The following is a 13,037-nucleotide window of genomic DNA, read 5'->3' on the forward strand; positions in this document are numbered from 1 at the left end:
ATTTTTATTGATTTTAGAGAGGAAGGGAGAAGAAGAAGAGAGAGAGAGAAAGGAAGAGAGAGAGAGAGAGAGAGAGAGAGAAACATTAATGATGAGAGAATCATTTATTGGCTGCCTCCTGCATGCCCCCTACCCAGGCATGTGCCCTTGACTGGAATTGAACCTGAGACCCTTCAGTCCACAGGCTGACGCTCTATCCACTGAGCCAAACCAGCTGCAGTCTTGACTACTTTTTATGAAGAATATCTAGAGTTCATTTCACAATTCACAGTCGTTTTTTTGTTGTTGTTATGTTGTTTGGAGTTTTCCATAGAGCAGTAGGGATCAGGATTCAGTGTTTTCAAATTGGGAGCAGTTACTTTCTTGAACTGATACCTCAAGTTTTCTGTTTTCTCCTCTCAATGTCTGAACCCTTGCTTCTGAGCAGAAGGCATCTTGACTCCGAAATCCTCTTCCAAAATTCTAACAAACTTCTAACCTTTATTCCTTTACATTGGACAATGTATCTATTTTTTTCTTAGTCCTTGGTTTCTTTTTTTTCCATTATTTTGCAAAGGGAGAGAGAGAGAGAGAGAGAGAGAGAGAGAGAGAGAGAGAGAGAGAGAGATATTCACCCTAGCTATCATTTGTGTAGTGGAAAGTTGGCTATTGTTTATGCACTGAAAATTTCACATGTGGAAATCTTCAGTTACTTAATTAGAATTGAAACAGGAACCATCATATGACATTGAGAAGACTATTTGTAGGAAAATAAAGGTTCTTATCAAATAGATCACTTGGCCTTTGAGCCAAGATGTTTTGGTGATTCAGTACCTTCCTGTGGAATCTAATTATGAATTCTGAAGAAGGAGATTTGCTGTAATCTTCATACCTCTATCATGGTTTTGCTTTTTAGGTCTTTTCTTATTCAAGGGGAGCTGGCCTATTCAGTTACTGGGTTGTCTGGTTGATATATGTCAAGGAAATAATATACGATAATCAAAATTAAAGAGGCATCCCCAGCTTCCTTAGCAATCTTTTTTATCCCTTATTTGTACCATTTTTTATTTCATAATTTCCTTTGTTGAATTTAAAAGGAAGCAATTATTTCTTTACTGTATTGTAATTTTATTTAATTTTTATTTTTTCCATCACCATTTATCCCCTCTATGCTGTCTTCCACCTCCAGGTCTCCTGCCCCCCCCTCCCTCCACCATCACCACACTGTTGTCTCTGACAATGAGTTCTCTCCCCCTTTTTTTCTTTTTTGCTCAATCCCTCCACCTCCTGCCCCCAACACCACCACCCTCCCACCGCCATCAGAGCTGTCTGCCTGCTCTCTCTGAGTCTGTCTCTATTGCTTGTTAGTTCAGTTTGTTCATTAAATTCCACACATGAGTGAAATCATGTGGCACTTGTCTTTCTCTGACGGGCTTATTCCACTTAGGTGCATCCATGCTGTCACACAGGGTAAAATTGTCTTTCATGGTGTGAATGTCCCACAGCTTTTCACCCACTCACCTACTGGTGGGCACTTGGGTTGAGGAAACAATTCTTAAGGTGGAAAAAAACCTGAATTCAATATTTGTGTACTCAAATGTCTGTAGAAACCACCTGATAGAGATCGTGTGAGTGTGTGTGTTTGTGTGAGTGTGTGTGTATGTAATATTTTGTCTTTTAAAAGGCATGTTAAAATGTTAGTTTTAAACCTCTTGTTAGCATACACTAACTTTCATAGAAACCCTTTCTTGATAGTTAAAGGTAAACACAGGTTCAAGATGGGTGTTGCGTATCTAGGATTTGCTTTTGCTTTGAGATCGTTGGTAAAGCTCTAGTGTTTGGCCAGATTTTGCTGTGCTTCTCTGATGGAGCCTTGGAGGGAGGTTTGGAGCCACAGGAAACCAGCAATTGGTTAATGGTTGAGCCATATAAGAACTTAATTATACGGGACAGAAACGGGATCTGAGAGTTTTTCCTCTGGGAAGCATTAGGGGCAGGGCGCAGGACCCCCAGCTTATGAAAAAGGGCTGGAATTGAGAGATTATACAAGAACAGGAAGACCTGACACAGCGTCTCTAAATGGTTAATAAAGGCTCGTGTAAGCAGTGCAGTTGCACACTCTTTACTGCACAAGTAGTAACCACATTCAGCCTTCTTCCTGTGAAGTCCACTGAAAGAAAACTAAGAGCTAAAAAATTAGGGCACTGCCAGGGGTAAAAGAAGCAAGATTAGAAATGCATACAGATTCTGAGGGAGGATTTCAGAGTCAAGAAACTATTTGCCTGAAAGCAAGGGGTGGGGGTGGGGTGGGGCGGGCCGGCCTTGAGAAACAGAGAAATTTAAAAGTCAAAGCCGCCAGGTAGTAATTCAAAAACTAACAAACATAACCGCCCCTTTTAAAAAATGGTTTGATGATTTAGACTTTAAGATGATTTCATTTTTCTTTATGTTGTCTTTTAGATTAGGTTAACTTCTCTGTTGAAGAGACAGGCAAGAAAGCCATCAATGGCCTTTTGAATGTCTGAGCAAATATAGGTCTGGACATAATGTATATTTGAGGAGAAAGGAACGTAAGCAAATTCTGTTTGAGCCTTTGTGGGGAGGGGAGCCTTGAAACCGCAGTTATCTCTGGGGCCTCTGAAATAATGATAGCGCTGCTCTCCTGTTATGTCTTGTGCAAATGGGATTAATGTGGCATTGCCTCTCCCTTTTACATCCCTCTGTCCTGACAACACTTGGGAAGAGATGTTTGCAGAGACCTCTTCCTTAGCATCAGGGAGAATACCGCCCCCCGACCCCCCACCCCTCCAGCCACAGCCACAGCCACAGCCAGCTCCCAACCCTGGGCAGGAAGCACATGCGTCCTGCTGCCGGGGCAGCAGAAGAAAATTCATAAGGATTACAGAGAGGGTTTATTTTCTTATGGGCTGAGGCAGGTAACAGTGGGGAATAACTACAGTTAGTACATAGGCATGTTTGTCTTGAAGTCTATCATAGACTGTGTGGTTAGTAAAGAAGTCTGAGAGTTCTGCTAATCACCTGATGGCTTTTCAGATCAAGAAATCATCATATTTTGCCTGGCCGGTGTGGCTCAGTGGTTGAGCGTCGACTTGTGAACCAGGAGGTCACGGTTCGATTCCGGGTCAGGGCACATGCCCAAGGTTATGGGCTCGATCACCAGTGTGGGGCGTGCAGGAGGCAACCGATCAATGATTCTCTCTCATCATTGATGTTTCTATCTCTCTCTCTCCCACTTCCTTTCTCTCTGAAATCTATAAAAGTATATTTTTAAAAAAGAAATAACCACATTTTAACATGGGCATTGTTGCAGAGTGTAGTAAATATAGCTTCACAAAGCCTGTCTCTAGCTGGCTCTATCCCCTCAACTCAGCAGAAAATTTGCATGTGATCCTCAGGGTCCAAAAGTGCAATGCTTCAAAGAATCCTTCTTCCTCAAGACTTTCAAAGCAGACATATTTTTAATAGGGAGGCCAGATTAGGAGAGCTGATGAAAGACAGTCTGGTCGAGAAAGTTCCCATGACTTACTGACCCAGAACACCACCTGGAGGTCCTGAATCATGTTGTTTAATAATTACTGGCTGAGTGAGAAAATTACTGGGCTGGAAATCAAGAGGTCTGGGCCACAGCGAGGCTTTCCCTCTGGGATCCTGGGGAAACGGGCTCCCTGGCCCTTGCGTTGTGTGACCAGTGATGGTTTTTGCATGCCTTGCCCGGTGAGTAAGGCCCCTGTGTGCAGAGGGCGGTGCACTCAGAACCGGGTGTGGGGAAGATACCACAGCCTCTCTCAACGTGCATATGTTACTTTATTAACGATACAGTTAATTGCATCTCCATTGGATAAGCAATGTTGACGAAGTAAGATGAGTGTAACTTGCTCCTTAGGGGTGAAGTTGAATTTAGGATTCTGGGGAGTGTTCGGCGGGCGAGAGGAAAGCCTGCATTCATGGCCATTGAGATCATGTGTTTATGCAGCAAGTGTAGGTGAGCTTCATCCCTGTAGGCAGCGCATTAAGAGATGCTTTGAAAGGTGGTCGTCGACGAGGGTGAAAGAGCAGAGAGAAACGGGGGGTAGGGTGGGGGGAATCAATAGTGTGTGACAGGTATAATACATACCTGCAGAGGAAGTGGGGATGTGAGTCACACGGGGGGACACTTGGAGTGGTGAGTTAGTGGCCAAGAGATAATGTTAAATGAGTTACACTTGATGGAAAACCTTAGCTACCAGAGTAAGGGTAGAAGGGGACTATTTATGTGATGTTTATAAACAGTGACCTATTTTTGAGTGTCTCCATGCGATCCCTTGGAACATGTTGTGTAAACATAAATGCAGTGACCTCGCTCAGTCATTTTGGAGAGAAGACCTCCACAGCACCCTTCCTCCCTTCGTCATGCTATGGCACAATACTTAAAAACAAGACCAGAAAATCTTCTGAGGCTGGATTGGATCATCTGAGTTTTGGGTTCCAAATGACAAGTTTGAATGAACCTTTTTTATCTTTCAGCCAAAGTTTCGGTGCTCGATTGTGGTGCCAGGAACTGTCTTTCTACATCTCAGATGGTTCTTATTATATTGTTTATAAGGAGAGTGATGGGGTGTGTTTTTGTGGTGTTTTTTTTCAGGGTGTACAGGCAAAAGAGACTCGATCCATTTCCCTTTCCTGATGCACACACAAAGTTTTGTTGACACCAGAATTTTTTATAAGAATTTTTTATAACCTTATTTTGTCTGATTATGTCCAATATCAGTTAGGGTGAAATTTGCTTCTTTTAATATAAATTGTGCAGTTGCCGAGGGTGGGAGACAGATAAGGGTGTAGAATGTTAGATTGTCTGAACCTCCGCCGCCCGGCCCTGCTGACAAACGCGTCACAGCCTCGTTGTGGTATGTCAAGGACAGCTAAGGAGCGGAGTCCCGGACAATGGGGACCAGTGTGCTTCAGGGGTTTCATTGTCCACAAGTAGCCTCGGGAAACTGACATGACCCTCGCGAAGCATCTTCTTAGTCCATGTTTTCCATTTGAACTTCGGGGGAGTGATGTGCAACTTATAATGGGCAGATACACTTTAGAAAAGACCAACGTTTTATTCTCTTATCTGTATGTTTGGTATTTTCCATGCTTAGGACGCAAAGCAAGTATTGCTTTTTATTCTTGAAAAGTTTTATTGAAGTCAAATTGACATGCAGTAAATGGCGCATATTGAAAGCCTACAATTTGGTAAGTTTTGGCAGAGCTATCAAACTGTGAAACCATCACCACAATGGGGCAGTGAACATACTCATCACTCCCCGAAGTTTCCCCTTCTCTCTGTTCCTGGCCCTTCGTCCTTGCTCTGGGGGTCTAACAGTTTCCCATCTCTCAGGATTCCGGCCATCGTTCTTTCCCAGAAACCACAATTTCATTTATTTTGTCTTATTTTCTGTTTGTTTCATGTTGGAGGGTGAATCTGATCCCCTGGCTAGAAGTGGAGGGTCAACTATTGCTTTTTATCTGGAAAAAAAAAATGCTTATTTAATTTTAGAGCTGCCACAAATATGTGTATACTGTTAAACCCTCACTTAATAAACAGTAGGAATCTTCTTAACCAAGATTTTTTTGTGTTTTTAAGGAATTAAAATTGAATTTCTAGATTTATTTTAAACCTAAACTTAGCAACATCCTGGGTATGTTTCTGGAGTTTGTAGTTTGTAGAAATATAGATCACTGTACAGTTTCATCTGTAAAATTGTGTCACTGTGTTGTACCTGAAGCCCAGAATCCTGACCCTCTAGTTCTGGCTGGTCCTCCTTCCTCAAAATGCCACCCCTTCTCAGTATAGTGTGCTTACCAAGACCAGAAAGTAGATGTGTGTTTGAGGGTGTGTGTGTGTGTGTGTGTGTGTGTGTGTGTGTGTGTGTATGTATGTGTAACATACTTCATAAATTATATTACTTGTTATAAATACATAATGCATTCACAAAGTACAAAATTTGAAAGGTACAAGAAGATACCCATGAAAATTTTTGTTCCCATTCAATTCCCCAGTCAGTTTTCTTCCTTATTATATTAGCTGTTTCATTCTCTGTGTTCTTGATGCTCTGGTGTCTGGATTCTCACCGTCAGAGACTGCCCCTCTCAGGGCTCTATGGTTCTTAGAGGCAGTAAATGACTCACCTTTCATGTGCCCGCTGGCCAGTCCAGACCCCATCCTTGGGGCCACCCTTGATCCAGCCAGTATCCCCTGCCCTTCCACCCCAGGGCCGGACCAGACAAGTAGGGCAACAACCTCTGAGCTCCAGGCCCACGGAGATCCTCAAACTGGCCGGTGCTGCGGAAACCACAAGAAAGGCTCCTGCCCGGCCCTGGTGCAGCCTCCTGTGGCCCTGGTGGTGTGGGCAGGCGTGCCCGGTGGTATTGCCTTGCATGTCCCTCTTCTTGGGGATTGTGGGTGACCAAGTGTCTTTTCAGTGACAGTTGCTGTCTGACCTGTTGGCCTCGCCATCCCTGAATAATAACAAAACCTACGTTGGAAAGCATGGTAAAGCCATAAAATGCTATCTTAGCTAATAGGCATGCTCATCTATGTTCTAGTCCAGGATCACATTATCACTATTTTTTTCCTCCATCAAAGTAAGTGGCATTTTATTGTGGCTGGAGCAGAGGCTGAACAAAGTGCAATAGGAAACAGCTACAGCTGCAAACAACTTCCAAGGGTTTCCGGTGACATTTGATAGCCGCAGCGGAAGGAAACGGAGGGCCGGTCGCTCACAATGGCAGGAATTCATTTAAAAAGAATAAGTGTACCTATTTGCAGTCTTTTTCCAAAGATATGCAAATATTATAAGGAAGGATCAATAGGTGTGTCTTACCTAACCTGCTTATTTTTAATTTTTTAGTGAAGTGTGTTATCCTAAAAGTCTGAAGGAAGTCAGCTTTTATTCAGTGCCTTTTCTCTACTTATGTGAAATGATGACATGCTTTTCTTTTAAAATCTGCTGATGTTGAACCCTTAGGATTCAAGTGGTATTCCATTTTTTAAAACATGTTGCTGAATATCACTTGCTAAAATTATTTTAAAGACCAGTATTTTAAGATTTTCACGTTTAAGTGCCTGCGTGCAGCTCACCTTTTCTTGTCAACATGGGGTTAACCTTGAAAGTGGGCTGAGTTTCTTCCCCTCTCTATCTCTGCTGTAGCTGACATTTATAGGAATGATGAAGGCAACTTCCAATAAAGCACATTTGGCTTTTGATCTTATGTTTGTCATGGTTTTCATGCCACCAGTTTCCAACAAGAAACAGCTACTCAGATAGAATTAAAACCAGAAGAGAAGCCTGGAGATTTCTGGGTGTAAATTCCCGCTCAGCCACTACCTGTGTGACGTGATCTGTTTGATTAGCGCTTTCTCTGGGCCTTGGAAAGTTTGAACTCCGTGAGCCCTGAACTCCCGTACAGACTGGGCCGTCTGTGAATAGAATTCCATTTTTGGCTCCAAGCCTAATCCTGCCGGCACCAGGGTGACAACAATAGCTGCTCAGATGGCCACAGCTGCCAGAGAGCCCTCGGCAGGCTGTGCTCAGAGGCAGTCTTAGAACAGCCCCTAAATAAAGGCATCACGATGCGGTGGAGCATCTCTGAGCTCATGACCTACAGCTCCAAGGGGATGGATGTGGAGTGATAACCGTAGGAAACATTGAGCGCTCGCTTTTGGCCTATAAAGCCTTGTGTATTTTTGGAATGGGGCTCTGGGTAGCCATGCCCAGCCTCCCTGCCTGCCTTGCAGGTCTGCTCTGCCTTTATTTTCAGTGTGGGTGCTGGTCTTGCCTGTAGGGGATGCAGTCCTGGCTCAGGTCCTTGAGGGCCAGGACCACCCCATATTCATTTGTTGTAGCCACCAGAGAGCCAAACATGAGACTGAATGTGTGGTTGCTGCTTAGTACTTACTTTCCAGTCGACTCGCACAGATGTTAAAAATCAGCAAAGTTAACACCTGTTGGAAGAAACAGCTTAAAAGTCTGCACAGGAAAACACTGTCCCTGGTTTAGTTTCTGCCCTTGTCCCTCCTGCCTGTGGTGCCCTCTGCCCACCTTCTGTGCAGACCTCAGGACTTCGGCTGTGATCTTTGTAAATGGCAGTGAACAGCCTTGTTCTGAGAACATTTTGACTTTATTAAAGCTGGTTGGGGAAAGTATGGGCAGAGTGACAGTCGTGTGCTACATGGAAGCTGTAGTTACTGTCTCCTGCTTCCCCGTGCTTTGCTTAATCATTTATTTTAAAAACTAGAATGATTACCAGTTGTATTGCCTCCTTTGTTTTCCATACATTTGATTAGTCCCTGTAGTTTTTTGATAACTAATTCAAAGCATGTTATGTTTTACTAGTGTACCATGAAAATTAACAGAATAGAATAATACCCTGTAAAGTCATAAAACATTTCAAATGAAGACTGCAATACAATGTAGAAAACAGTATGCAATGGTGGTCGCTTGGCCGGTCGGCTTGCGGTTGGCTGGTCGTGGATGGCCTCACTTGCATAGTAGGTGATTGATTGGTTATCCACAGGAGCAATGGGGTTGGCTAGACTACATGTCTCGTCACCCAAGTTCAAACTTACTTGGAATACAGAGCCTTTAGCAAGAACCCTTTCTTTCTCTCTGCTGTTTTCAGTATGCGCCCTACACTCTAGGCCCTCTTATTGTTTGTTGAATGTAGTCTTTTGACTTCTCCCTTTCATCCTTGTGTCTTAAACACTCTGAAAACAAGACTGTCTTAGTCATCTGCGTTCTTACTGGACAGCACAAAGAAGCGGAATGAATGCAGAGAGGGAGTTTCACCTATGGGGACTATCTCCGATTATCTGTACCTACTCATCCTCTTATACTCACCAGTATGTGCATTCTAGTCCATGAAATCTACTTGATCTCTTAAACTGAGCAGTTTGTCGATGGTTTCTGGTATGGGTTTGTAAGAAATGTCAGAGAATAAAAATTTCTAGTGAAGCATGACAGTTAACCTACCATTCTCTCTTTTCTTAAATGAACTCTTTCTCCAAATGTCTAAAGTAGCATTGAAAGGCGATGAATCACTTTTAGTGATATTCATAAAATATAGGACAGTTTGGTTTCTTAGTTTTACATACACATATGGGGGTAAACTTGAACTGATAATTGGTGAGAAGATAATGCAATCTGTTCTCTCAGCCCACCTATATTTATAATAGTATTGGTCTACAATTTTCAACTGGTGTGCCACAAAACATTTTAAAACATGCAGCTCCTGACTGTTTAGCCTGACTAAACCCTTCTCCCTTAGATTGTCCGATTAAAAAACAACAACAGCCAAAAGAGCAATAGCTGTCCTGTGTGAGTGAATCAGAATTATAGCTGTTTCTTTTGTCATATCAGCAAAAAATATAATATACCTTTTTGGGGTGTCACAGAAGTTTAGTAATTAGTTTATGTGTGCCATGAGATGAAAGAGGTTGAAAATCGCTGCTCTACAGAATGGGATGTTTTTCTAGGTCAAGGAAAGAAAGTTTTGTATTTTCATTTCTATTTTTAATTTAATAGTGCTTCGCAGAAAAGAAAGATAAAACACAATGTTACAAAAGCCAGCACTTGCGTATGCATTTTCCTGCTTTCACCCCTCCTGTTTTCTTTTCTAACTTGCATTTTTGGACCCGCTAAGTGAATACTGATTAACTATGGCTATTCCCTCCTCCCCCCACCCCCACTCCCCCTTTAACTTTTATATAAGTCACAGTTCAGAGTTTATGGAGCGTTGAAATACCATAATGCAATAAACTATGCAGTGTGTGGTGGAAGGGGAGGGGGAAAAAACAAAACAAAACAAACCCCTTCTCATCTGGGCCTCAGGAAGGCTAAACTCTAAGCCTGGCTCTGATAATGACTTACCGGTGACCTTGAAACACTTTAACTTCTTGGCTCAGACACCTGAGCATTGGGTTTCTCTGCAGTTTGGAAATATTGTGCTGTTTCTATTAAGCACATGTCTCCCTGGGATTTAGTAACAAACATTACAGGTGAGCACAGATGTTTAAAATGAAAGAAATGGATGCCCTTTTTAGACTATTTAATACCTACACGGTTAATAACATGTGTGAGGTATATAGAAAAGGTACATGCTGGGTTCATTTTTGAAGTGAGTGTTTATCACAGTGGTGAGGGCGGGGCAGGGGTAGCAGGGTGGATTAGCAGGGTCCCAGAGGTGCAAATAGGTGTGAAAGGCAGAATGAATTCTACCGCCAACCCAGGTGGTCAAAGCAAGCTGTTGCCCTTGTGAAGTGCCCATTGGCGATGACTCTTTGATGGACACATTGGGACAGTTGGATGGGACTCATCCCGGTGACTTCCTGTCATTTTTGAACTACTTAAACCACAATCAGAAGGGGTGGTAAACTTTTGATGGGGGAAAAAAAAAGAACTGAACTTGAAAAGGTTTTGAAGGAATGGACATTAAACTTGTGCCAAAGCAACGTTTTCACACCATGAAGCTTTGTAAGCATTTTCCTCGAATTAGGGAAAACCTCAGAGTGTAACTTACAAAACAGTCTTTTGTTGTTCTTATTCAAAGGAGAGCATTGCTTCATTGAAGTATGGGGAAGACAATGTGGATTTAGATTCTTAGTGACTAGTTCAGAAAAAGAAATACTTCAAATTACATGAAAACACAAGCCCCTCATTTACAAATGTAGAGAAACATTTTGAATAGCCTTTAATTGGTAGTTTTGTGAAAATAGGATATTAGAGAAGATCCAAAAGAGGGATAAAGTCTGCTCTTAAATATGAATTATTTGAAGTATTTCCGTGCCGAAGAACCACAGAAAGCTGGGCAGGGGGAAGGTTGGCCCTAGCCGTTGTCTTGCCACATGAAGCTGTACCTGACCTTCAGAGCAAATGTTGGAGCCGCTCAGCACCCACCTGTCCATCATCAACGCAGGCTGGGGAGGGTGTTTCAGTGGCTGGGGCAGTGTTGTGTGTACGTTTTGTGAAGTACAAGAATAAATTTAATCAGTTTTAATGGTCTTCTTGGTTCCATATGTTCACAGTTTACCAGATAGTTGTCATAGTTCAGGAGAGAGATATAGAGTCAGTATTGTAGTTTGGTAGAAAAATCAAAGAAATAAGGGGGTCTTAATTTTCTTCTTTTGTTGGAAATGAAATGATTGTTATTTGAGCAGCATTACCTGGAAAATCACATTTCTTTTATAATCTTCATTTTTGAGAGTAGATGATGCAAAGGTAATGAAGCATAGTCATATACATTATATTTTCCAATGGCCCTTTTCTTTTATATGTATTGATTTCAGAGAGGCAGGGAGAGGGAGAGAAAAACATTAATGATGAAAGAGAATCATTGATCGCCTGCCTCCTGCACAGTTCCTACTGGGGATCGAGCCTGCAACCCGAGCATATGCCCTTGACTGGAATCGAACCCGGGATCCTTCAGTTCGCAGGCCAACGCTCTATCCACTGAGCCAAACCAGTTCCAATGGCTGTTTTCACTAGTTACAGCAATTGCTTCTGTCAATTCTCTGTTTTTAAATCCTCACCTGAGGATATGTGTTTTTTTAATATTGATTTTTGAGAGGGAGAGACAGAGACAGAGAGAGAAGATGGGTCCTGCAGCAGTTGAAGGAGATATGGATGAGGTTGAAATCCTCCATAATTTCATCTCGTGTTCTAAATATCTTTTTTTGACAATGCAGATTAAAACTACTAAACCAAAAAATGTAACTGATTTGAGTTTTTCACTTTCTTAATACTTCTGTAATATACCTATTGAGTTTAAGAATTATTAAATGAAAATAACATAATTAACTGTTATTTATTAATCATTCTTTTCCCTTGAGAATAAGTTAAGAGGTTTGCTTAGAATTACATACGGAGTGTGGTTATGTGAGGTTATGGTTTATTGCTGTGAGGACTAATGAACTGTTATCCTTTTATAGGTCTCATCACAACTACATCGAGGAAACTAGATCGAGAGCAGCAAGATGAGCACATATTAGAAGTAAGCATTTCTTTATTTTCAGTTATTTTGAAAATATAGTCATAAATATCATGGGAAAGAACATTCTTGTTCTCATTTACTAGTATTCATAGCTGTTAATATTTTGTTATATTAGCTTACTTTCATTAATAAAAAAGAATATAAAACATTGTGCATATATTTTATGCCTCATTTATGTCCCTTTGTGTCCCCAGGATGCAAGACCACTGTCCTAAGTCCCTTTCTAATTTTTGTATTTATTCAGGCACACACAGAGAGTAAGCAAAACTGAAAACAGTGATTTGAATTTGTTTCATTTACATAAGTGGTTTTTTGTATGTCTTCTACATCTTTTTCTTCAGTATTATGCTTTTGAGATGTACTTATGTAAATAGATCGAATTCAACCTTTTAAACTGTAGTTAGCTTGTTTCCAGGTTTTTGTTTGTTTTCCATTTTAAACTGAATTATGTAAAGTTGATGCCTTTTTTGCCCTGGCCGGTGTGGCTCAGTTGTTAGAGCATCATCTCCTGCACCAAAGGATCCTGGGTTCCATTCCCTGTCAGGGCACATGCCTGGGTTTGTGGGTTCGATCTCCAGTAGGAGGTGTGTGGGAGGCAACCGATCGATGATGTTTCTCTCTCTCATTGATGTTTCTATCTTTCTATCCCTCTCCCTTCCTTTTCCTCTAAAAGTCAGTAAAAGTATTTATAAAACAACAACAGCAACAAAACTGTGTTACTGGCTATTTGTTATTGAATCCAGGCTTAGGAACAATTTGGTGATGAATACTATAAAGCATCGTTTTTGATTGTATTTCTCTTTAATTTTTCTTTTTTCCCAAATATCAACTGATCACAGGGAAATGGTGTGAGACATTAAAATTGCAATGGTAATTTTTATTTTGTTCTATTTTGAGAATTTGGGAAGGTAGATCGTGTACTTGACAAGTACCGTCAGGATCCATTCACAGTTTGTAAATAACAGGATTTACACCTATCAAGCTTCAAACAGAAAATAGTTCCCTGGGAAACTTCAATCCACTTT

At 41.5% G+C, this 13,037-nt stretch overlaps 1 protein-coding gene across 4 annotated transcripts in view; it reads left to right on the plus strand.

Annotated features, from left to right (window-relative positions):
- Positions 1 to 13,037, plus strand: part of FAT1 (FAT atypical cadherin 1) — a 118,509-nt gene that overhangs the window by 61,115 nt on the left and 44,357 nt on the right. For all 4 annotated transcript variants that reach the window (XM_014532239.1, XM_005884844.2, XM_005884845.2 and 1 more), the window contains exon 4: positions 11,951 to 12,012. In XM_014532239.1, the coding sequence (XP_014387725.1) occupies positions 11,951 to 12,012 (62 nt within the window). The remainder of the gene's footprint in view (positions 1 to 11,950; positions 12,013 to 13,037) is intronic.

Source organism: Myotis brandtii, unplaced genomic scaffold (genome assembly GCF_000412655.1).
Source record: "Myotis brandtii unplaced genomic scaffold, ASM41265v1 scaffold866, whole genome shotgun sequence".
Taxonomy (NCBI): Eukaryota; Metazoa; Chordata; class Mammalia; order Chiroptera; family Vespertilionidae; genus Myotis; species Myotis brandtii.